Source organism: Neovison vison, chromosome 13, assembly GCF_020171115.1.
Source record: "Neovison vison isolate M4711 chromosome 13, ASM_NN_V1, whole genome shotgun sequence".
Lineage (NCBI taxonomy): Eukaryota > Metazoa > Chordata > Mammalia > Carnivora > Mustelidae > Neogale > Neogale vison.
The window spans coordinates 32,278,545-32,305,384 of record NC_058103.1 but is presented as its reverse complement, the minus strand read 5'-3'; the positions used below and the strand labels follow the sequence as shown (position 1 = coordinate 32,305,384).

The 26,840-nt window shown below is 41.3% G+C and overlaps 1 protein-coding gene and 1 pseudogene across 3 annotated transcripts in view; both read right to left on the bottom strand.

Annotated features, from left to right (window-relative positions):
* Positions 1-26,840, bottom strand: part of DCAF5 (DDB1 and CUL4 associated factor 5) — a 100,660-nt gene that overhangs the window by 10,079 nt on the left and 63,741 nt on the right. For all 3 annotated transcript variants that reach the window (XM_044231871.1, XM_044231872.1, XM_044231873.1), the window contains exons 7-8: positions 18,773-18,839; positions 246-373 (exon numbers count right to left, since the gene is read on the bottom strand). In XM_044231871.1, the coding sequence (XP_044087806.1) occupies positions 246-373; positions 18,773-18,839 (195 nt within the window). The remainder of the gene's footprint in view (positions 1-245; positions 374-18,772; positions 18,840-26,840) is intronic.
* On the bottom strand, positions 3,979-4,329 carry LOC122894010 (annotated as a pseudogene).

Here is a 26,840-nt window from a genome sequence, read left to right as displayed (position 1 = left end):
AATGTTAAAATAATTGAAAAAAATTTTAAGTAATCTTGATCCCCAACATGGGACTTAAACTCACGACCTTAAGTTCAAGAGTCGCATGCTCTACTGACTGAGCCAGCCAGATGCCCCAAAATAATTAAGAATTTTGATAGACCTTTAGTATGATTAGGTATGAGGTCCTATATATATTGTTCTAGTTTCTTCCAATTATGAATTGTAATAATTTGTCTAATGAACAGAAGGGGAAGGTGCCTCACCTTGATAATCTTTTCTACACCAGAAGAGCAGATCATGTAGGTGTGAGGGTTAAATCGGACCTGGTTAACAATAGACCGATGCCCTTTCAGCACCATGAAGGCTCCGTTGACCACCCTACCAATGCCACCTGGGAAGACAGAAGGAAACAAAAATCAAATGATGAAATGGATAAAAGTAATAGGTTCCAGTAATGGCACACAAACAGCTCTGAAGTGGAGCCAAGATGTTTTATTAACTATGCCACCAGCAGAATGCTTAATCTTCAGATAAAGTTGCTATGGAAAGAGGGAAGATGAAATATTCTCTCAGCATATGTGCTCTTACCAAGAGCCTTTATTTAGCCTTTAAGCATTGCCCACGCCCACCCACTGCAATTCCATTGTCAATGAAGCCACAGCCACTTAAAACATTTCTCAAGTTTTTGATCCCCAAGATAGAACCCAAGTGTTACCTTAGAAAAGGCCAGTCATGAACAGAATGAGACTGAACTACTTGGGAACAGTTAGGCATCTGAGCCAGGGACATGCAGAACCAGAAGCATACAATTACCTAAATGCACAAAAAAATCTCGGATCCATTTGCCCTTAATTGCTAGGATGAAGGCTGCAAACAAACAAACATACAAAAGCCACTGGGAAAATAATGGAGAAAATCCTTCTGTTACCCTGATAGCAGGGAGTGCTAGGGATAAAGAAAGATTTGGGCCACTTTCCTGATAGGGAGAGCCCAAGTACTAAGAATCTGAATTAGAATAAGGGGCTAAAAGACAGGATGTATGGATTAAAATCAAGAGGCCACTGATAAAAAGTTAAGGACCATCCTATAGGCTTTCTTCTTCAGTGACTGGGAAAAGCACTAGATGCTTGGAATTTATAACACAAATGAATATGTCATCATTTATAAACCTGGAATAATCTCAAAGGTTTGACTTCAGTGGATCACACACAGAACACATACACCCGTGTTCTGAACAAGGTCGCTTCTGGGTAACCATCAACAGCTCAGTACACATAGGCGAACCTGTGTTCCCAGCCAACTGGCAAAATATGATGCATTCAGACACAAACAAGTTAAGTGTTCATTTATCTAAGCCGTGAATACCATCATAGCCCCCCCACCCCAGGAGTATGGCGCCATTAGGGAACAAAGTATCAGTAGGCAGCTTCCACTCCAAATGCCTCTACTTCACTCCCAACTCCACCTTGTTTAAACCCTCATTCCAGACATTTCTCATCTCACTGTCTACAGGGACAATGACTACACAACATCCCTTCTCTAAAAATAATCTGGTTCTGGAGAAGGGGTCTTCTGCTTTTGGCCTCCTGACACAACCCCCACCCCCTTTTTTTTTTTGTCACAACTCCCCTTTTGACTCATGGAAGATACTCCTCTTGACTGCCGTGTACATAAACATCTCTTTTATGACAATAGGAGCTTTCAGATCTGCCAACTTAACTAGCACTGGGTGCTTACTCTACTTGGTCAGTGACAAAAATGTTCTTTGCCTAAATTTTCCACCATATTTGCTGTTATTTTTAAAAGAGTTTGTTTGTTTGTGAGAGTAAGAGAGAGTGTCATGGTGGGGGGGCAGGGGGAGAAGCAGAGGGAGAAGGAAAAGCAGACTCCATGGTGAGCACAGAGCCTGATGGGCGTCTTGATCCCATGACTCAGAGATCATGACCTGAGCCGAAATCAAGAGCTGGAAGCTTAAACTGAATGAGCCACTCCAGGAGCCCCTGACATTATTAATATTTGAATTATCCAGGATGGATAACCCACTTAAAGCTATCCATATGCCAACCCAACATCATCAAGTTTGGTAATAAACCATGAAGGAGAATGACTCGGGCATTCTCCTTTATGGACACATAAACATAGGGCATATGTTTTCATGGATCAGGAAAGGTTAGGGGCGCCTAGGTGGTTCAGTCGGTTAAGCTTCCAGACTCTTGATTTCAGGTCAGGTCACGATCTTAGAGTTGTGAAATCAAGCCCTGCATTGGTCTCTGCACTGTGCATGGAGACTGCTTAGGAGTCTCTCTCTCCTTCTCCCTCTGCTTCTGCCTCTCCTCCCCAGCCTGTGCTCTCTCACCAAAAAATAAACAAACAAACAAAAATAAAAGGAAAGGTTAAGCACCAAAGCAGGCTGCTGTGATGGGAAACCCTACATAGCCTCAGTGTACTGGGTTCCCAGAGTGGAGTGGAAGGAAGGGAAGGTAACCTGAGCCTAGTCAAAATAAAAATAAATGAGAAAATTAAGGAAAAGAGATCTATGGGAATGTAAAACAGCTGTTCCCATACAGGGATCTTACCCTCCTCAAAGGAGTTCCCTTGTTGTTGTTGTTTTCCTATGTAAGGTTGATTCAAAAAGTAGCATTCCCGGGGCGCCTGAGTGGCTCAGTCGGTTGAGCGACTGCCTTCAGCTCAAGTCATGATCCTGGAGTCCTGGGATTGAGTCCTGCATCGGGCTCCCTGCTCGGTGGGGAGTCTGCTTCTCCCTCTGACCCTCCCCCTTCTCCTGCTCTCTCTCTCTCTCAAATAAATAAATAAAATCTTAAAAAAAAAAAAAAGTAGCATTCCCACTCATGGGTCCCTTCTGAATTCTGTTTCTAATATCCTACTCCTACCCATACCTGCACTGGGGTAGTCACTAGCAAAGAAACTTTGGGTTAAACCTAGTACAATCTCTTATTTAATCTTACTGCCTCCAAGAGAAGTAATTTAAGTAACTCAGAGAATTTGATTGACTTCCTCCTAGTCAAGTAAATGGCAGAGTCAAGATTTGAACCAGTCTGTTTGCCCATAATGCCCCTAATATCCTTTCCACTGTAACAGCAGCCTTTAAGAGATGAAAGGATTTGAACAGGGATGGAGTCTGAAGCTCATAAAATATTTGGAAATCTTTCTGGCAGTTACCTTAAGAGTCGGTTTTCTTTTTAAGCCCTCAACTTAAAAATGGGAAGGGGCAGATTTTACCCAGTGGTATCCAGAGCACAAGCTCCACTGTATCCCCCAGGACATTTCATCATATTGCCAACACTGAATAGTTCATGAGAGCTTGCACACCTAGCATGGGAGATGCAATGGCTGGACTAAAGCAGGTGCTCAGTAAGTACTTGTTGAATGGCCAGTGTTTCAGGAGAGGGCGATTCTTTTTTTCTTTTCAGGATTTTTATTTATTTATTTGCCAGAGAAAGAGCACAAGAGGGAGAGTGGCAGGCAGAGGGAGAAGCAGGCTCCCCACTGAGCAGGGAGCCCTATGCAGGACTCGATCCCAGGACCCTGAGTCATGACCTGAACCGAAGGCAGACACCTGATTGACTGAGCCACCCAGGCATCCCAGGAGAAGACAACTGTAGAATAAGTACTACCCATAGGAGGACAGATGGAAGGTCTCATGTCTTAAAGAATCAACTACCATAGACCTAAAGCTTATCAACCAAACTGACCTTTCTGCCAAAGCTGATTTGGAAATACAACTTCAGTAACTTCTGGGCCTGAAGAATAACTAAAGGGTCTCAACATCTGTAAACTCAGACCATGGGAAAACTTTCTATTCTCTCATACAATGTGACCTCATCTGGTTTCTCTTCATGGCAGCAACTTTATTTATTTGTTTACTTTCTCTTTCAAATCATTTTAATAAGCTTGCAATGATTCAAACTGTGGAAGGAGGATTCAAACTTGTTCCCTTAAGAGGGATGCTACCATGACTGCTTCACACAAGCATGATCAAAGGCAGTGATGAGACCAGATTCCCAAGAGCAAGGGTGGTAAGAAGGCTTCAAGGCTCAGTTTGAAGAGCTTAGTTTCATAAAGTCTCTGGTAGCAAAAGAGACATGAAATGTAAGGGACCCTCAGAGGGCGTGGTTGCTGGGTCATGAGCACCTCGAAGCGTTTCTTGACGGTGATTCAGTGTTGAGAGTATTCGTCATCTGGGGAGAACTGAGCAGGATGGGCGGAGCAGGTCTGCTGTCCCACAGGGTCAGGCTTCTTCAGCATACAGACCCAGTCTCTCTGCTCGTTCAGATAATACTGGAGGAACACAACCACACCAAAGCCAGAAGTTCCAATTCTGCCCATGGCAGCAATTTTAATACAGGTCTTTCCTCCTTCTTCCTGCCCAAACTGGTAACTAGGAAATCCACAGAGCCAAGAGACTGATGGTGACAATGGCTATAGGAAGAATTATGGCTGCCATTTGTTTAAGTCATCCAAGGCTGTGTACACAGAATCCGAACAGTGAATGGGCTTCAGGGAGGCTCGATAGTCTCTCTCCTGGTTTCTGGGTTTCAAATGACTGAATACAGCTGCTACTGTACAGTTTAGGTATAATGATTATTAGAGAATAGATTTTTATCAGTCCTGGAGATTTGTATAAACCAGATTTCTTCTATCTGAAATAGCTAAAGATGCCAGTATCAGTAAAATATCAAAATAACAATAATGTTATAAAAAATAACAGCATATATGAGAACTTAGGGTCTCCTCTCTCCATTACTTAGCTAGACTGTACCCATCAAAAGGAGGATCAAGTTGGCAAAGAGTCAGGCAGGGAATATTCTTTGCTAAGAACTATGTAAGCTACAAAATGTCCCTTTAGCTGATGATTCACAGACCTGTAACCCTCAGGCAAATAATACATTATATGTTAATTTAAAAGAAAAGTCCCTTAAGGATCATCTCTCAGACAGCCGTTAGGGGCCTGATGCAGATCAACCTCAACCATGGTTACTGAGCTGAGTCAAGACCTCATCACTAATAATGGACACCAATGACTGAAACAGCACATACCCGGGGAAAACCACCTCATTCATTCTTCAGCTGTCATTTGTTTATCCACTTCTGTACAAACCAACGGTCATTTCTCTCAGTCATCTGTTCTCACTGGCCCACCAAACACATTGGCATCACTCTGTAGGGTTTTTTTCTTTTTTTTACAAAGCCAAAATTCTACATCTCCATCTTCCCTTTGGATCAGAAGGGAATGGGATGCTAGGGAGGTGAAGAAGGCTATAAATCCCCTTACCTATTTTCCTGCAAGGTCTTGGAAAAGCAGTGGACCATCTTACAAGATTCCGGTATCAGTGACTGACTGACTACCACAGGGGGATCCCAGGAAACACAAAGGACTCAGAGAAAACACTACTCAGAACCCCAATAAACACCATTCTAAAATGCCAAAGCCAAGTGTCCCTCCAGAGAAGACAAGGGGCTAAGTGTATATTCCTCATTTCACTTCCCTTTACCTATGCTCCCCTTTCTACAACATTCAGCCAGAGATTTGTCCCCTCAGGACTTCAAGGGTCAGGACACCACTCCCATTTCTTGACAACTTCTGTTACTTCTGTTCTTTGTCAATTTTATTTGCTTTAACAAAATCCTCTAAGAATGATGATGTTTTCAGCTGAAGAAGTAAAAGCAGCCAGGTCAAGATTTCTTGATACTTTAGTCTAAGGTCAGTACTCTGTTACTCAGAAATGCAAATTTATCTCTTGCCATCTTAATTTCTTGTCTTCCATCAGCCCCTTCCAATCATCTGGTCCCTTTTCCGGGTCCCTTACTACCACTTTCACACTTTACCCTCCCTAATCTCAGTGTTACCCACCATTTCCCCATCCCATTCTCAGAGCGGTGTTTGTCCTACCCATTAATTAATGGAAGGGGAAGGCAAAACCCAAAAACTCTGGCAGCAAAATTAATACTGGTATTTTATCCAGTTGATTGATTTGGGACTGATTTGGGATTTATTTTATAACAAAATACTTAAAATGTCCTGTTCTATAGCCCCAACTGCCATTGAGGACCTCTTCCCAGTAAGATTGATTAAGTTGCTCTTAGATTTCTGTTTTGTTTTGTTTTTTTTTAAGTTTTAACTTTTTTTAGTAATCTCTACATGGGGCTCAAACTCATGAACCTGGGATCAAGAGTTGCATACTCTTTTGACTGACCCAGCCAGGTGCCTCCTAGAACATTGTTAATGGTGATATTTAAACAAACAAACAAACAAAAAACCCTTGCACTCCTGGGTAGCTCAGGTCATGATCTCAGGGTCCTGGGATTGAGCCCCAGTTAGGTGCCCTGCTCAGTGGGGAGCCTGCTTCCCCCTCTCCTCCCAGCTCATGCTCTCTCCATCTCTCTCTCTCAAATAAATAAATAAAATCTCAAAAAAAAAAAAAGAAAAAGAAAAAGAAAAGAAAAGAAACCCTCAATACTCAGATAAAAATGACAGATTATGGTAAAGGAAATGCTTTTAGCATTTCATGGGCAAATCCTATCTGGTGGGCTCTAGGTTAGAATATCAAACAAAATTATGCAGAATGTATTAATAGGGCAAAATAATGAGCAAATACATAAAAGAGTGGTACCACTTTACAGGGGGAGGGGTGCAGAGAAGTTGAAAAAGGTGGCACTCAAAAAGGTGGTTACTCAAATAATAAAATGGATATCAAATCTCTGTAATTACACAGTCCTTCCCTAACCTCGGAGATACCAAAGAATCCAATGGTTTAATTCAGTCCTCATTCTACTTATGGGACTTATCAGCAATATCTGATATAGTTGCCTCCCCTTTCTTCACTGCCTTCTTAGGACCACCTTCTCATGGTTTTTCTCTTATGTAATTGGTCACTCCTTCTTGCTTTCCTTTTTGGCTGCTCTCCCTGACTCCATAACACTGGAATGCCTTAGAGCTCAGTCGTTGCTTCCCTTCTCTTGACTAGCTATACTCACTTGTTTGCTGATCTCATCCAGTCTTGTGGCTTTAAACACTACTTATATGCAAACAAAACTCAAATTTTTATCTCTAGTTCAGAACTTCTCTTGAAATCTCGAATTTCATACCTCTATTATCCAAACTGTTCAACATCCATCTCCACCTGGATTTTTTTTTTTTAAAGATTTTATTTATTTATTTGACAGAGAGAGATCACAAGTAGGCAGAGAGGCAGGCAGAGAGAGAGGAAGGGAAGCAGGCTCCCTGCCGAGCAGAGAGCCCGATGCGGGACTCGATCCCAGGGCCCTGAGATCATGACCTGAGCTGAAGGCAGTGGCTTAACCCCCTGAGCCACCCAGGCGCCCCTCCACCTGGATGTTTAAGAGACATCTCAAACTCTACCTGCTCCTCCTCTCCCCCAGTCCATGATCAGGATTTACCTTCAAAAAACGTCTAGACTGGGGGTGCCTGGGTGGCTCAGTGGGTTAAGCCGCTGCCTTCGGCTTAACCTTTGAGGTTTTGCTCAAATGTGATCTTCTCAAAGCGGTCTATACTGAACATCCTACCTAAAAAGCTTCAATTCCCTGACTCCCCAATACCACTTCCATACCCCCTTATTCCACTCTATGTTATCCTTTTCCTTAGCATTTCTAACCTATTAAACATAATCTAATTTATTGTGTTTACTGTTTATTGTAAGCTTCTCTTGCTAGAATATAAGCTCGATGATGGCAGGGTCTTCTGATATACAATCAAGCCTCGAACAGTGCCCAGCATGGACTAGGTTTTCAATAAATGTTTGACAAGTGAATGAAAAGATATGAGTGTATTTGACTGCAGAATATTAGTATACTGGATAAAACTCAATCTCCATTAGTGTCCCCATCATCCAATGTGTGGGGTATCCAAGTGTTTCTCCATATTCCTTCTGAAAAATTTGGATATTTCTTTTATGGCATTTTTACTATAGTAAGAGCAGAGAAATAAAGGGGCTAAAATCCTACCTATCCGTCATGGTCCTCTGGAATGCTGTTTCCATGAAAACTTTACTGATCCGCAAAATCTCTTCAAGCCTCCCTTCATTATCTTTTTCTATGGGCCCTGGAACCCACTTTTAAATTCAGCATGTGCATATACACACACATCCCCTTTTCTCATCTTTCTTAGACTAGAAGTTCTTTGAGGGCAAGAAAGTATTTATTCTTTCAGTCACCCATAGGGTTTTGCATAATGTCTTTTTTTTTTTTTTTAAGATTTTATTTATTTATTTGACAGAGATCACAAGTAGGCAGAGAGGCAGGCAGGGTGGGGGGAAGCAGACTCCCCATTGAGCAGAGAGCCCGATGTGGGGCTCAATCCCAGGACCCTGAGATCATGACCTGAGCTACAGGTAGAGGCTTAACCCACTGAGTCACCCAGGCACATTGGGTTTTGCATATTGTCTTATGTTAGGATACTTAGTAAGTGAACAGACTGAAGTAAATCCCCTTATCATTTTCTCTGGAGCAAGGCTTGAAAGAGAAGGCTAAAGCTATTATCTACCAAAATGAGGTTTGGCAAGTACCTTTTGAGGCAATTAATCTATTTCATTTTTGATACCACTGGTAGAATTAAGAGGTTCCTGTTCTGAGGGGCAAGGAACTACTTCTTTACCTTGCTATGTCTAAAAGAGTTGTCCAAATAACCTGAGTAATTCCAAAAGGCCTGAGTGAACATCCCCTGTGTCTCTAAGTTTCAAATCACAAGAATTAAATCAGAGTAGGGAGGAGCGCTTGGGTGGCTCAGTCGGTTAAGTGTCTACCTTTGGATCTGGGGATCAAGTCCCCATATCAGGCTTCCTTCTCAGCGGGGAGCTTGCTTCTCCCTCTCCCTCTGCCACTCCGCCTACTTGTAGTCTCTTTCTTTGTGTCAAATAAATAAATAAAATTCTTAAAAAAAAAAAAGAATTAAATCAGGGTAGTGACAACACAGAGAGTGGTGGATGCCTCCTAAGGAATCACATAACTACCTAAGACTTAAAGAAAAAAAAAAAAAAAGTCCGATGGGGACAGTCAATGCTCTGTTAAAGCTCAAAGAACTCCACAGACAGCAGTGCTTAACTGCACAACAAGTCAATTATACTAGTTCTTCTTTGATCATCTGTATATCACATGTGTTTACAACCAACTACTTGTGATCAATTAAAAACAGTTCTTCTTCCAGGCATAAGGGAGGGGGAAAAAAAAGGGCAGATGCTCAGGCCTAACCCACTGAGAGTGAAAACAGGTCTAGAAAAAGGAAGAGACACAGAGCACACACACATGTGCAGGCCCGTGAAAATGCATTTACAGCTGTTTCCAGTGGCCCGCTGGCAGTGGGGGTGGCTGCCGTGACTGGGCAGTGAAACTGCACGTTTTCCCCTCTGTTCAGGGAAAAATCTGTCACAGAACCTTAGCACTCCTTCAACTACCAATGAATCAAGAGCAGCCTTGATGCAACAACTCAACCAGCCATTCCTGAGGGAGAGGAAGACAATGTCTTGGACTCTAAGGAGTTTTTCAGAGAAGAGTCCAAAGGGTGAAAGCTTTCTTCCAGAGGAGTAATAGTCATGGCAGAGCAGCTGCTAAACACCCTCACCGGCACCCTCAGGAGGTGGATGTTATTACGCTGGCTGTACTGTTGATAGCACTAATGTTCTTGTCTTACAGATGAAGAAATAAGTTTGGCAAGATTAAACAATTTTTCCGAAGCAGAAACTAGACGAATGGATCAGGAGTTAAATGCAGGCCTACCAACTCTATTACATTACGTTTCTTTCCATAAATAGGAAGGTCTTCACATAGAAGCAGATCTCAAGGGAAACAAGTCTTATCTGTAAAAACCTTAAAGCCCTTTCCAACAAGAATTAGGGGAAAGGGAAGGAGAAGATAATATGAAGATTTTCCAGAGACACCCACATGCTGCCGAATTCATTACTTCCATACCTAAGTTACTAGGGAGCAAATGCTTTGGAAATTACGGATCTGTGGACGATGATCCTATTCTACAAGGCAGTAACAACGTCTTACATTTGAAAACACACATTTTTCAGAAAGCTCCCGAGACTGTTAAATCATTTCGTGATATGAGGACTTGGGAGGGGAAGGGTTTTTACAGCAGAAACTAAAGCTCAGACAATTGCTGTTACATAACTTGCCTAGAATCACTCCATCAGCTAGTTAGTGGCAGCACTGGACTGGAATCCAGGTATGATTTTGAGCCTAATGCTCTTTCCAACATACCACACTGGCTCTATACATAATTGCTGGTCTGTTTATTTTATCTTCAGAATCACCACATTAAAACAGATGCTCTTCCTACATACTTGAGAGGTGTAAAACATTCCGATGGGCTTTTTCTTTGCCACAGCCAAATTCCCAGTTCTAGTCCTTTAATTTTTGGAGAGGTTTTTAGAAAATGAGTTATTATTTGATATCAACTGAAAACCTGAGCCTAACCTTGCCAGGTAGCAAGTTTTATGGTGGTTATTAGGTCTCACATCTCAAAATGATTTCCTGGGGCGCCTGGGTGGCTCAGTGGGTTAAGCCTCTGCCTTCGGCTTGTGTCATGATCTCAGGGTCCTGGGATCGAGCCCTACATCAGGCTCTCTGCTCAGCGGGGAGCCTGCTACCCCCCCCAACCCTCTCTGCCTCCCTACTGCCTACTGTGATCTCTCTCTTTCAAATAAAATCTTAAAAAAAATGATTTCCTTAGCCTACTATGAAGCCCTATGCAAATTACTTAAGAGATTTGTTAGGTTTATACTGTTTATATAATAAATACATTTCATCTCTTTGGAGTTTGGAACTGCAATTCCCCAGTGACTTTCTCTCTTTCTGAACAGGAGAGCAGAGAAAAAAAAGAATGTCCTTGCTTTTGGCTAATGCTCAGAACTGCTCTCCCTCTAGTTTTCTCAGCATCTGGTATGCACTGTGAAGCACACAGCAGGTCTGCAATAAATGCTGATGGCCCGCTGGACCATTAAGGCATAGAACAGCAAGGCTGCTTCCCCATATTAGCCTGCCTTAGTATCTTCTGTTCAACAAGCATGCAGGCATGAACTGAGAGAGCAAACTCAGCCTTGTCCCATATTTTGATTAAATCAATGAGGAGACAGATTAGAGTAAGGATTTCCCCACAGACTTTTTGTCATCTAAGCATTCAAAGCTAGAACCCAAGGGCCACATCTAGTCCTCATATGTCTGGCTTGCCAAACATTGCTGAGTATTTTTAAAATTATGAACTGTCAACATTTAAATATAGAGATGTTACATATAAAAATGAGAGGGGCTAAGTATCCCTGAAGCCAGGCTTAAGAGTAGGGCCAGAACCAGGAGGAATTAAAAGCCTGTATAAAGAGCAGTTACACCATTATACTTCTCCTCTGAGCACATATGGCCAGGAAGCTCCCCATTCCCCAACAGGCAGAGACCGAGGGGTTGCAAGCTGAAGCCGACCTAAAGAGGTTTTGGACTGGAGACACCAGGTGCAGTGGAGGGTGGGATTAAGCAAAAATCTGTGCATAGACCTATGAGATTCACAGCTCTATTCCCTTATTTGGCTCTTGGAGTCATGGCTCAAATGCCAGGCAAATATCCTGCAGATCCTAGATAAAGATTCCCTTCTGGAAAGGTAGCCGATTTCAAGAGTAGAAAGGCAACAGAGAATGTCCAAAACTGAAAATTCAAAGATAGCATGAATTATAGGAAGAGAAAGGAACTGTTGCATTTTAAAAAAATGTTTTATAATATCTTAATTTGATTTAGAATTATGTACCTGTATTATTTTGATAACAAGAAGTACTTAATTATAAAAACAGTGAAAGTTATAGAAAAAGATAAAAAGAACAGAAAGAAAAAGAAAAGCTATACTAACAAAGGAAAAGAATGTGGGTGGGTCATCAGAAGAGTGGCAGGAAGGTTGAATTCCCCAAATGAGCCAAGGTTTATGAAAAATAATCACAAAAGGTGCTTAGTTACATGCAGAACAAGATGATGATCAAAGAGACAGACTTACTGTGATAACCTGATGATGTAATGTGGAATGGTAATAAAGAGAAAACAAACCCCTCAATTACGAGTTAGTGAACCCAACAAGAAAGACAAGCAATCATAAGAAATCCAAGCATCAAATAAAGAATGGGGATCCAGAACCAACGACAGCCCACGTAGACACCATGGGGGCCCCTAGCCAACTCTAAGTTTGAGCAGATCACGGGTTCTGTGACCTCCAAAAACAGTTTATGTGATCTTGAGTGTACTTCCTGAAACACCCTGCAACACACTTAATATCAAGGAGCCAAGATTTTCCTCTGGTCTAGCCAGGCTACATCTGCTGAGCTTATTTAGTTAATCCTTAAACAAAGGTAGAACAAATCTGGAGGAGAGAAATCAGTACGGTAAAGAAACATTATAAAATCATTTCTTTTGGGGCGCCTGGGAGGCTCAGTGGGTTAAGCCTCTGTCTTCAGCTCAGGTCATGATCTCAGGGTCCTGGGATCAAGCCCCGCATCAGGCTCTCTGCTCAGCAGGAATCCTGCTTCCCCCCCTCGGAGGCTCTCTGCCTGCCTCTCTGCCTACTTGTGATCTCTTTCTGTCAAATGAATAAATAAAAATAAAAATAAAAATCATTTCTTTGAGAAAATGCAAAACTGAACATGGGGCGGGGGTGGGCGGAGGATGCTATCTCTGGAGAGATCTAGAAGAGGACATGAAAGCTACCTTCAAATGAGCAAAAGGCTACGAAGAGGAAGAGAGGCCATTCTCAGTAAGACAGCATTCAACTCCTGGGAAACAGAGTAAGACTTACGGAAGAACTTTCTAATTGCTGGAGTTACCCTGGAGCAACAAGCACTTTATTATGTTGGACATCCTGGCATAGATTTAAGTCACTCCTCAATAAAAGTGTACTTTACACATGTAAGTTGTAACTCAAGAAAAAAATTATTGTCGGGGTGGGTACGTGAACAGAAAATTTTATAGTCAAATACCCCTGTAGTATCCATGAGATGAATTCCAGGATGACTTGTTTTCATGTTTAGTTGAGAAAATTGTATTTTTATTGTGATTTATTCTTTTTTTTTTTTTGTGATTTATTCTTTGACCCACACTTATTTCCAAATTTTTTTCATCATTGAGAAATTAAAAAGATACAGAAAACAGCACAAGAAGTGGAGCTTAATAAAGTTTTTTAAGGTGAATACTATCATAACTGACATTCAAGTCAAAAAATGCCATTTTTTCTGGCTATTTCCATGCCTCATGTGCCTCATTTCAATTACAACCCTTTTCCTCCCATGAAATCGGCTATTACCTGATCTTTATATTAATCACCTCCCTGCATTTTTAATAATTTTATTCATCCAAGTGTGCATTTCTAAATAGTTTCATCTGGTTTTTGTTTTAATATGTCATTTATGTTTCCTTTTTTTTTTTTTTAAGATTTTATTTATTTATTTGACAGAGATCACAAGTAGGCAGAGGCAGGCAGGGGCAGGGGAAGCAGGCTCCCTGCTGAGCAGAGAGCCCAATGTGGGGCTCGATCCCAGAACCCTGGGACCATGACCCGAGCCGAAGGCAGAGGCTTTAACCCACTGAGCCACCCAGGCACCCCGTCATTTATTTTTCTTATACAATAGGCTTCTTCCTGTCCATCCCTTCCTTTTTTCAGTAGGATGTATTTACTAGAGAAAATGGGCCCTTTGACCTAACGTTTCTGAACTCTGGATTTTGTGGACTGTAAGCTCACAATGTAGTACAATATGCTCCTCTGTCCTCTGTGCTTCCTGCAAACTGAAAGCTGGATCCTGAGGTTTTATTCAGAGTTGTTTTATTTGGCAAGCCTATCAGTAGTATTGTGTTCTTTTTATCAGAAGGCACATAATGTCTAATTGCCTTTCTTATTAAGATGTTGCACACCTGTCACTCCTCAGTATTTAGATGCATTAATTCACTGAGGGCTGGAAGCAATTGCATTAAAATTCTATAATTTCTTTTTTAAAAGTGTATTTATTAAATCTACATTTTTGGTAGATATTTTCCCTGGATATAGAATTTTAGGTTGGCAGGTTTTAATTCTCTAAGCGCCTGAGAGACATCATTCTATTATATTCTGGCTTCTATAATTTGGCCATCACTCTTACTGTTGCTCATTTACAGGTAATTTGTATATTTTCTCAGGCTGCTTTTGGGCTTTTTCTCATTATCTTTTGTCTCTAATAGTCTGACGTATGATGTGCTTAAGTGTATTGTATTTATCCTGTGTGTGGTTACTGAGTTTCTTGAATCTGAGAATTAGTCTATTTCATTTGTTTTAGAAAATTCTTCTAGCTATTGTCTCTTCATATATTGCTTCTGCTTCATTTTCTCTCTCTTATCCTCCTGGGACTTCAATTTCATCTATGCTGAATCATCTGTGCACCTCTTATCTCTTACACTGTGCTCTTTCTGTTCTCTGTTCCCATTGTCCTTTGATAGCTTTTATTAACCTGCCTTTTATTCACCAAGCCTGTCCACTCACTGCAGGTTAAACCCGCCCAATAAAGTCTTAGTTTTAGATACAGTTTTCAGTTTTATAATGTCTATGTGATTTTCTAAATAGATTACAATTCTCCACTGAAATTCTCCATCTTTTTTTCTATTTTGTTTGTTTATAACATTTGAAGTCCTTATCTGTTAACTTCAATATATGGATAATACTATGGATGGCTCCTATTGATTATTTTTTCACTCTTGATTACTAGCCACATTTTCATGCCTCATTATTTGTTATCATATGCTAGACATGGAGTATAAAAAAACCATAGAGACTGCTATGGACTAAATTATCTCCCCCAAAACATATGCTGAAGCCCTAAATCCTAATGTGACTGTATTTGGAGATAGGGCCTTTAAGGAAGTAATTAAGGTTAAATGAAGTTATAATCCTATGAGACCGGTATCCTCCTAAGAAGAAGGGACACCAGTGATGTGTGTGCACAGAGAAAAGGTCATGTGTGCACACAGTGAGAAGGTGGTCATTTGCAAGCCAAGGAGAAAGGCCTCAGGAGAAATCAAACTTGCCGGCGCCTTTCTCTTGGACTTCTAAGCTCCAGAACTGTGAAAAGATATATTTTTGTGGTTTAAGTCGCCCATTTTGTGGGATTTTGTTATCGCAGCCCTAGCAGACTAACACAGACCAAAGCTGATTTCCTCCTTATGGCATTCCCCATTCTACTCTTGAGAAAATAAAGTAAGGGCTTGATCATCCTCAATCTAATCAGGAGGAACCAGTTCAGTGCTGGGTTGCTTCTTTAGTAAGAATACATCTACTTCTGGCTTCAGGTATCTCAAGTCAAGACCTAAAGTGTGCTTGTTGCAGGTGCCTTTCTCAAACTGGGGTCTGTGTCCTAAGCACCAGGAGATTACAGGATAGTTCACTCATCCTTCCTGGTCCAGCCCATCCTTGAGTGTAAGCCTTTTGGGCCTTTTTTTTTTTTTTTTTCCCAAATTAATCTCTATGTCCAATGTGGGGCTTGAACGCACAACCCTAAGATCAAGAGCTGCAGCTCTACAGACTGAGCCAGCCAGGTGCCCTACCTCTTGGGCTTTTAATGGAGAGTCTGGCAAGTCTCTGTTGTTCTCTGCTCTGAATGTTCTGTCCTTTAGAGATTTTAAGCTTAGCGCTTTATCCTCCTTTCCCCGGTATGCTCTGGCAAAAGCTCCATAGAGCAGGCCCCTCCCATGGCGGGGTGTGGGGGTGGGGTGGGAGGGGTGGGGGTGGGCGGTGCTCTGTCTCCAAAATACTGTGTTAAGGTGGGACCCACCTGCATTCCACCTCTCGGGGCCAGTCCTGTAGTTCCCAGGACAACCCTAGCACTCAGCAAATGTCCTTCAGGGAAGACTGGCCATGGGACTGGGGCACCTCTAGATTCTGTCATATCAACCCATGTGACCAGTGCAAATTCTGATTTCTTCTGTGGTGGCCCAATCTGTAGGCTCTGTGCACATGCCCCAGGACAGACGAGGGGCAGCACCTGTGGGTGGGCTAGAAGGGCTCTGCCTTCTTCAGAACTTGAGTGTTTCTAGCACACTTTGTTGCTACAGACACCTTTATGGCTTTTGTGACTGTTGTAGTTACTGTGCAGTGGGAGCCACCACTGTATACTCTGTGGGATCTGAAGCCCTACAAGTAATTTTTTTGAAATTAAAAAAAAAATTTTTTTAAAGATTTTATTTATTTGACACAGAGAGTGATCAAAAGTAGGCAGAGAGGCAGAGAGAGAGGGGGAACCAGGCTCCCCGCCGAGCAGAGTGTGTGGGCCTCGATCTCAGGACCCTCAGATCATGATCTGAGCTGAAGACAGAGGCTTTAACCTTTAACCCACTGAGCCACCCAGGTGCCCAAGCATTTTTTTTTTTTAATTTTATTTATTTATTTGGCAGAGAGAGAGAGATCACAAGTAGGTAGATAGGAGGGCAGAGAGTGGGGGAGGCAGGTTCCCTGAGGAGCAGACAGCCCGATGTGGGGCTCGATCCCAGGACCCTGAGATCATGACCTGAGCCAAAAAGGCAGAGGCTTTAACCTACTGAGTCCCTAGGCGCCCCTACAAGTACTTTTTAATTTATTTTTTATTTTATTTTATTTTATTTTAAGATTTTATTTATCTACTTGACAGAAAGAGAGATCACAAGTAGGCAGAGAGAGAGGGGGAAGCAGGCTCCCCACCGAGCAGAGAGCCCGATGCGGGGCTCAATCCCAGCACCCTGAGACCATGACCTGAGCCGAAGGCAGAGGCCCAACCCACTGAGACACCCAGGCGCCCCTACAAGTACTTTTTTAATAGAAATTTTACATCATTCGTTTTTCCTCCTTGAAATAGTATTTCCACATTACCTATTCCCGCCCCCTGCCCCCAGACATTTCAGCCTAATATATTTTTGCACCTTGGAGGTTTTTACCTTTTAGAGCAAATGGTTGGAAATTTATGGAGTATTTTTGGTTTTCTGGGTTTTGTTTTTGTTTTTATTTTCTAATGTGAAAGAATAGGAAAGGGGAAGTGGGAAAGGAGAATGGGTACTTTCCTAGGAATACTGATTTTATGAAAGAATACATATAGAATTTGAGAATCTAGAACTGGAATACCTTTAAAGCAGCTGTGCCTAGAAAACCCTTGGAAAGTCTGGGTATCCATTTCCCAGTTTTAATACTGGAATCCTAAGTCAGCTATCAGATCCCTGCTGACCTGAAGACTGCATAGTCATCTATATTTTAAAAGTCAGCCCACTGTGGCCCATACCTAAATCAGTACAAAAATAAGCTGGGAGAGGAAAAAAATCTGCAATACTATTGTTAATTCTTCCCTATTCTCTCTTTATACAAACATGAAAAAGATTCCAGAGAACAGCTCAGTGGAAGGGGGTTATCCATTTTCTAGTTTAAAAAATCACACTGACTTGGGGCGCCTGGGTGGCTCAGTGGGTTAAGCCCCTGCCTTCAGCTCAGGTCATGATCTCAGGATCCTGGGATCGAGCCCCACATCAGGTTCCCTGCTCAGTGGGGAGCCTGCTCCCCCCCCCGCCCCGCCTGCATCTCTGCCTACTTGTGATCTCTCTCTGCCAAATAAATAAATAAAATCTTTTAAAAAAAAAATCACACTGACTTAATAAGTAAAAGCTTTTTAAGATCAGGTAAAAGATATAATTAAGCCCAAAGATTAATTCTCAGATAATCAATCTATAAGACCAGGGGGTGGAGACATAATAGTCTAGTGCTAGAATATCACTTTTGTTCAGCTAGACCGCTGCTGTCCCATGTGGTTGTGCTTCATAGGTAAGATGCTTCACTCATGCTTTCTAAATTCCAGAAGGGAAAAAAGGTCTTTTGCAAATTGTTTAGTAACCAGACCGCAGTAATAGGATGGTTACATCAAAAGTGGGCTTCAACAAGTTTTGAAAGGCAGACATTTGGTAACAATATTGTTAATTCAGCAACAAGCAAACCAACAACTTCCCTAAACACTGAGGACTAGACAAATTTTAGGTAATAAACTTGGCATAATCCTCTATTACTTTCCTAATGGCCATTTTCCAGTTTGATGCCATGTATCACCTGGAGCAGATGGCTATACTGAGCTGTCCTGAGGATAAAAAACAGACATTTTTCTACCAGTAGAAAGCAACCAGTGGAAGACTGAACTGAGTACGTGAAGACACCATTATCAAGAATGAAGAATGATCCATGATGTTTGAAAGCTCAGATGGCCTAGATGCAAATTCATGGAAAGCTGCAGGCATTTTTCAGAATACATCTAGAGAAAATGCAAAACTATTTCTTTCTAAATTTCTTTGATATCTGGGATCAGCCAAACCCCAGGGACTGAACTTGTCCATCAACAAAGAAAGCTACCCTTTAGTTACCATCATCAGGGAGGCCAAAGGAAAGGAAAAGACCCTAGAGAAATAAACAAGAATATGCAGATGGATAAAAAGAGAAAGCAAGATAAAAATATTCCAGGGGTGAAATAGGAGCAAGGAAAATGGACATAATGGAGATCTATGAAGTCTAAAGAAAGTTCTTGGGAAGAAATATGAGCATCACTAAGTCAATAAGGATCTGTCTGTATGAGGTTATAGTGAAACCTGGCTTCTATTTTTTTATGTTTAAATTTCCCTTGGTCACTTTTCTGATAAACTTACTATATTAAAAGAGAAATATCCCATTTCTACAGATCACTCCTTTCAGGGCACAACATATGCCAAAGGTCAATCAACAGAGCCAACATTAGCAGTAGGTTCATGCTAGGGATATACTTACCTGCTTCTGGATCTGCAGGAATTCTCCACATGTACAGGTTGAAGTCATCAGAGCCTGAAAGGATATACTGTTGGGATTAAAAAAAAAAATACATATTTATTATTTATATCTTGACTGATAAAATATCTACATCTATCTACCTATATATATAGAGAAAGATTTTTTAAAAAATAAATGAGACAAAATGGGAAAATATTCATAAGGCATCACACAGCAAATACCCTCTTTAATGTTATTTGCCAATTAAAAGTTCACTGGCTGAAACTCAGCAATAAAAACCAAACAACCTAATTCCAAAATGGGTAAAGGACTTGAACAGCTATTTCTCCAAAGAAAATATATAAATGCCTAATAAGTACATGTAAAGATGCTCAGCATCACTAATCATTAGGGAAATAAAAATCAAAATCACAATGAGATACCATTTCATAGTCATTGGGATGGCTAATACCAAACAAAACAAAACAAAACAAAACACACACACACACAAGAAAAGTAACAAATAAAACAAAACAAAAAAACAGAAAACAAGTGTTGGCAAGGATGTGGTGAAACTGAATCCCTGCGCATTGTTGGTGGGAATATTAAATGGTGCAAACACTATGGAATACAGTACAGAGGTTCCTCAAAAAGTTAAACATAGGGGCGCCTGCGTGGCTCAGTAGGTTAAAGCCTCTGCCTCTGGCTCAGGTCCTGGGATCAAGCCCCGCATTGGGCTCTCTGCTCAGCAGGGAGCCTACTTTCTCCTCTCTCTCTCCCTCTGCCTGCCTCTTTGCCTACTTGTGATCTCTGTCAAATTAAAAAAAAAAAAAAAAGTTAAACATAGGGGCTAGGTGGCTCAGTGGGTTAAAGCCTCTGCCTCCAGCTCACGTTATGATCTTGGGGTCCTGGGATCAAGCCCCACATCAGGCTCTCTGCTCAGTAGGCAGCCTGCCCCCCCCACCCCCTCTGCCTGTCACTCTGCCTGCTTGTGATCTCTCTCTCTGTCAAATAAATAAATAAAATCTTAAAAAAAAAAAAAAACACAGAACTACCATATGACCCAGAAATTCCACTCCTAGGTATATGTTAAAGAACTCAAAGCAGGGACTTGAGCTATCTGTACATAAAATGTTCATAAAAGAATGCTTATAACAGCCAAATGTGGAACCCAAATGTCCATCGATGGATGAATGAATAAATAAAATGAGGTATACACATATAACAGACTATTATTTAGCCTTAAAAAGGAAATTCTGACCTGTGCTACAATATGGATGAATCCTAAATGCATTATGCTAAGTGAAATAAGCCAGATACAAAAAGACAAATATTGTATGGTTCAACTTATATGAGGTGCCTAGGGTACTCAAATTCATAGAGATAGAAAGTAGAATGGTAGTTGCCAAGGACTAGGGGGAGGAAGGACAGGAGAATTGCCGCTTAATGGGTATGGAGTTTCAGTTTAGGAGGATGAAAAAGTTCTGGAAATGGACGGTGGTGATGGCTATACAACAATCTGAATGCAGCTAATGCCACAGAACAGCGTACTTAAAAATGATTATGATGGAAAGTTTTGTTGTATATATACATATATTTAAGTTTTGTATTACTGAAGCATAGTTGACCTACAATACTATACTACTTACAGGTGTACAACATAATGTTTTGACATTTCTACATATTATTCAATGTTCACCATGATAAGTGTAGTTACCATCTGTTACCACACACTATCACATTATTATTGACTATATTATCCCTATGCTATACTTTGCAAATCCATGACTTACTTATAACCGGAAGTGTGTGCCTTTTAATCCCCTTCACCTATTCCACATCTCCCTAACCCCCCCTTCCCTCTGACAACCACCAGTTTGTCTTTCTCTAGGATTTGTCTTTCTCTGTCTGACTGATATCACTCTAGTTCCATGCACATTGTTGCAAATGGCAAGATCTCATTATTTTTTATGGCAAATATTTCATATATATATATATACACACACATACATATATATATATACACATGTGCGTGTACGTATACACTTGTATACACTCATGTATTCACTCATGTATGTGTACACACACACACACACACACACACACACATCTTCTTAATCCATTCATCTATTGATGCACACCTGGGTTGCTTCCATAGCTTGGCTACCATAAATAATGCTACAAAAAACACAGGGGTGAATGTATCTTTTCAAATTAGTATTTTCATTTTCTTTGGACAAATACCCAGTAGTGGAATTACTGCATCATATGGTAGTTCTATTTTTAATTTTTCCAGGTGCCTCCATACAGTCTACACAGTGATTGCTATGTTATGTACACTTTATCACAATTTTTCAAAAACACTTCTAATGCAGAACAAAAAATTAGGAGCTTCCCAGAGATCTTATTCCAAGTGTAAGCATCCTGAACGTCCCTGCTGTCAATGGACATCTTTGAACAGGAAGCCATCACCACACAGCCATGAGTTAGTGCTACGATCATAAGCAATCCCCATCTATGTGGCAGTTTCAAACTACTTGATCTCAGATAGGACACTGAACCAGACTGATTTTAATGAGGACTTATAAAAGCATTGTCTAACATTGCCTAACAGCAACAAGTCAGCAACCCTGACAGCTCATTTATTTGCAAAGATTAACAAAAGTATACTGCTTTAAGCTGAAGTCAGCACTACTTTCTGCCTTTTGGCGTCATCCCCTTATTTCCTAGAAAAAGAAAGGCCTATAGTTTTGTTTTCTTCTTTGTCTTCTTTTTTTATTTTTTATTTTTATTTTTATTTTTTTTAAGATTTTATTTATTTATTTGACAGAGAGAGATCACAAGTAGGCAGAGAGGCAGGCAGAGAGAGAGGAGGAAGCAGGCTCCCTGCCGAGCAGAGAGCCCGATGCGGGACTCGATCCCAGGACCCTGAGATCATGACCCGAGCCGAAGGCAGCGGCTTAACCCACTGAGCCACCCAGGCGCCCCGTCTTCTTTTTTTAAAAAGAGGCATGGAGGGGAGGGGCAAAGGAGGAGAGAGAGAGAATCTTAAGCAGGTTGCAAGCCCAGCACAGAGCCTAATGTGGGGGCTCGATCTCACAACACTGAGATTGTGACTTGAGCTAAAATCAAGAGTTGAACAGTTAACTGACTGAGCCATCCAGGCCACCAGGGCCTACATTTTTCTACAGAAAACTTGACTTAAAAATGACACTGAACAATTGCAAAAACTGTGAAATTCAACTGACACACAACTTCATGCCTTATGTAAATACTTTACAATAATTAAAAAATCAATTCACCAGTCCTCAAAATACTTGCAAGAAAGTGAGAAAGGAGGCAGAGAAAGGCCTGTTTAAAGATAAAGAAAATGTTATCCATAGGGGTTAGGTGATTTAGCCCAGGGCACAGTGGAAAAAGAAAATGGGCCCAATTTCCTCACCTGGTAGCTCTCTATTATTTTCTGAATGTTTGTGTTCCCCACCAAATATACATTTTGGAATCCTAATGCCCAATGTGATGGTATCAGGAGGTGCGGCCTTTGGGAGGTGATTAGGGAATAGGGTAGAGCCTTCATGAAAAGAATTAGCAGTCTTAATAAGAGACCCAACAAGGCCGCCTGGGTTGCTTGGTCAGTTAAGCAACTGCCTTTGACTCAGGTCATGATCCTAGGATCCTGGGATCGAGCCCTGCGCTGGGCTCCCTGCTTGGTGGGGAGTCTGCTTCTCCCTCTCCCTCTGCTCCTCCCCCTGCTTGTGCTCTCGCTTATTCTCTCTCTCAAATAAGTAAATAAAATCTTTGTTAAAAAGTCCCATAATAGGGGCGCCTGGGTGGCTCAGTGGGTTAAAGCCTCTGCCTTCAGCTTGGGTCATGATCCCAGGGACCTGGGATTAAGCCCCGCACTGGGCTCTCTGCTCAGCGGGGAGCCTGCTTCCCTTCCTCTCTCTCTCTGCCTGCCTCTCTGCCTACTTGTGATCTGTCAAATAAATAAATAAATAAATCTTTAAAAAAAAAAAAAGACTCATAATAAATAAATCTTTTTAAAAAATAAATAAATAAAGAGACCCAACAGAGGTCCCAGGTGCCTTCTGCTATGTGAGGATACAGAGAGAAGTTCATGTTCTGCAACCCTGAAGACAGCCTTCACCAGAACCAGCCATGTTGGTACCCTCATCTTGGACTTTCAGCTTCTAGAACTGTGAGAAAGAAACTATAATTTATAAGACACCCAGTCTGTGCTATTCTGTTATAGGAGCCGTAACAGACACTCTCTAAAGCTCCTTTAATTTAGGATTCTATGCTTTCTCTGTGAGGGAATGGTGGAAATCTGATTAGAACTAGAAGTCTCTAAGCTGCTGGGTCATGGTTACTTGACAAATCACTTCATAAATATGCTCGAGACAAGGAAACCCAAAGACTAATCCCACAAGACTTCAATTAAAAAGTTTCCTTAGACACATTTGAAAACAATTTGAGTTTATCCAAAATCTATAAAGAACTTAGCAAACTCAACACCCAAAGAACAAATAATCCAATCAAGAAATGGGCAGAAGACATGAACAGACATTTCTGCAAAGAAGACATCCAGATGGCCAACAGACACATGAAAAAGTGCTCCATATCACTTGGCATCACGGAAATACAAACCAAAACCACAATGAGATATCATCTCACACCAGTCAGAATGGCTAAAATTAACAAGTCAGGAAATGACAGATGCTGGCAAGGATGTGGAGAAAGAGGAACCCTCCTACACTGTTGGTGGGAATGCAAGCTGGTGCAACCACTCTGGAAAACAGCTTGGAGGTTCCTCAAAATGTTGAAAATAGAACTACCCTACGACCCAGCAATTGCACTACTGGGTATTTACCCTAAAGATACAAACGCAGTGATCCTAAGGGGCACGTGCACCCGAGTGTTTATAGCAGCAATGTCTACAATAGCCAAACTATGGAAAGAACCTAGATGTTCATCAACAGATGAATGGATAAAGAAGATGTGGTATATATACACAATGGAATACTATGCAGCCATCAAAAGAAATGAAATCTTGCCATTTGCAACGACATGGATGGAACTAGAAGGTATCATGCTTAGTGAAATAAGTCAATCGGAGAAAGACAACTATTATATGATCTCCCTGATATGAGGAAGTGGAGATGCAACGGGGGGGTTAAGGGGGTAGGAGAAGAATGAATGAAACGGGATGGGATCGGGAGGGAGACAAACCAGAAGTGACTCTTAATCTCACAAAACAAACTGAGGGTTGCTGGAGGGAGGGGGTTTGGGTGAGGGAGGTGGGGTTATGGACACCGGGGAGGGTATGTGCTATGGTGAGTGCTGTGAAGTGTGTAAACTTGGCAATTCACAGACCTGTACCCCTGGGGATAAAAATACATTATATGTTTATAAAAATTTTTTTAAAAATTAAGTTTAAAAATGGGCAAAGGACTTGAAAAGACATTTCTCCAAAGAAAAAAATATGTAATGGTCATACACAAAATGGCCAATAAACACATGAAAAGATGCTCAACATGCTAACTAATAATTAGGGAAATACACATCAAAACCACAGTAAGAATCTATCTCACACTCATTAGGACGGCTCATATCAAAAAAAATACCCAAAAAATTCCTCAAAACATTAAACATAAAATTATCACATGATCCAGCAATCCCACTTCCAGGTAAATATCCAAAAGAATTGAAAAGAGGATCCGTTAAGAGATATTTGTACACCTATGTTCATAGCAGCATTATCACACTAGCCAAGAGGTGGAGCAATCCAAGTGTCTATCAACAGATGAATGTATTAAAAAAAAAATGTGGTATATACACACAATGGAACATTATACAGCCTTAAAAAAGGGAATTCTGACTTGTGCTACAACATGGATGAATCTTGAACATGCTAAGTAAAATAAGCCCAATCACAAAAGACAAATACTGTACGATTCCACCTATGAGGTACCTAGAATAGTCACATTCATAGAGACAGAAAGTAGAATGGTAGTTGCCCAGGACGGGGATGGAAGGGAGGAATGAGGAGATGCTGTTTAATGGGTATGGAGTTTCAGTATGGGAAGATGAAAACTTCTGGAGATGGATGGTAGAAACGGTTACATTATGATGTGAATATACTTAATACTATTAAAGTATATACTTTTTAATTTTATTTTCTATTTTTTAAAAAAAATTTTAAAAGATTTTATTTATTTATTTGACAGAGATCACAAGTAAGCAGAAAGGCAGGCAGAGAGAGAGGGGGAAACAAGCTCCCTGCTGAGCAGAGAGCCCAATGCAGGGCTGGATCCTAGGACCCTGAGATCATGACCTGAGCCGAAGGCTGAGGCTTAACCCACTGAGCCACCTAGGCGCCCCTAACGTATACACTTTTTAAAGGTTTCTTTAAAATAAGAAAAAAAAGGAAAAAGAAAAAGTGAGTCCTCGTTGCCCTGACTTTAGGATTCATCCAGTAAGTCCCTGAAGTTTCTGATACTTTCCTTACAGGAAGTTAGGAAGCTGGAATTCAGGAACCCAAGGGCTTTCTTCTCAAACCTTTTTACAAAACCACCTACTAGTTAGGGGGAAAGATTGGCCTAATTACATAATAACTGGGCACTTATGTGCCAGGTACTCTGGGACTTATGAAGACATGTAAGGTAATAGCTGGGTTCCAAGAAGCTATGGTAGAAAATATACATGTGTGTATTCATAGACACAACTACCATGCCAGGAAGTAGAGATCACTAGGTACCATATTAAGACAAATAAGATGTGTGGTGAGTCGTAAGGGGCAAACCAAGATAGATTTGAGCACGGAGCTGACCCTGGGTAAAGACGTTAAAAAGGTGAAAGGAAGGGGGCAAAGGGAAAGCAATGGGTGCTGTTTCAGGAGAAACAGGAAGCAAGGCATAGCTCAATCCTCAATGATACCCTGCTCACATCCCTCAGGCCTTGCTGCTTCATACGATCTACCTCATTGCCAACTGCCAGTATCAAAATCAAAGCCTAGGAGACAGCAGGCTGCTCCGGTGAACGAACATTTCTTTGAAGCTGCGCTCAACTGATGACTGGCGGAAGTGGGTGTATCAATATTCCAGCTTCCTCGTTCCGGGTGGGGAGAAGGAGTAACTCTGAAGTGCGCGCTCAACACTCTCCTCCCAGGATCAAGCCCCAACTGCCCACAGCTGTTGCTGACTTGCTAAGTCACCCTTTCTTTCCTTAGTGTACTCCCCCACTGCTCTAGCATTTCTTGCATTTCCAAATTAACCATGCGCATCTGAAACTTGAACCCAAAACAAGACACATGGGGAGAGGGATCCTAAGAGAACTATCTGCTCCTTATTTGTATACATAGTATATACTTTACTTATTACTCAACATCTCATTTCATGCTCTGTGTTTAAAAGGGGCTACAAAACTTCATACAGAATTCCTGCTACTCTGTCCCCGCCCCCAGAACTTTCTCAAACTAGACAAACAAAAAATAAATATTAAAAAAAAGTAGGAGGGGGGGCCTGGGTGGCTCAGTGGGTTAAGGCCTCTGCCCTGGCTCAGGTCATGATCCCAGCGTCCTGGAACCGAGCCCCACATCCACTCTCTACTCAGCGGGGAGCCTGTTTCCCTTCTTCTCTCTCTGCCTACCTCTCTGCCTAATTGTGATCTCTGTCTATCAAATAAATAAATAAAAATCTTAAAAAAAAAAAAGTGGGGGGAAAAAAGTGAGACTGGCTGGGCTTATCACAGGTTTAGTATTTCATAGTGAAGGATCAGTGATTTCTTATTTGCTCAGCTATTCAGCAGGGAAAGTCATGAAAAGGTAAAAGGGGACTCCCAGACAGAATGCTGACTCAGAAGACTGCCTTAGAAGGAAGAAAACTCCCACAGAATAAAGGCCTCTGAGATTTAATATGACAGCTCCTAAAATATGTAGAAAATGCATACAATGTACAGGCTTCACCTCAGGAGTAAGGGCAATTCCTGACCCTCTCTTCCTCTTGGAACCATCACAAGGGAACAGCTTGGGATGATTTCCAAGGCGGGGGTCTTGACCCACTGCCGTCTAGTCAGACCGTTTAAGTGTTCA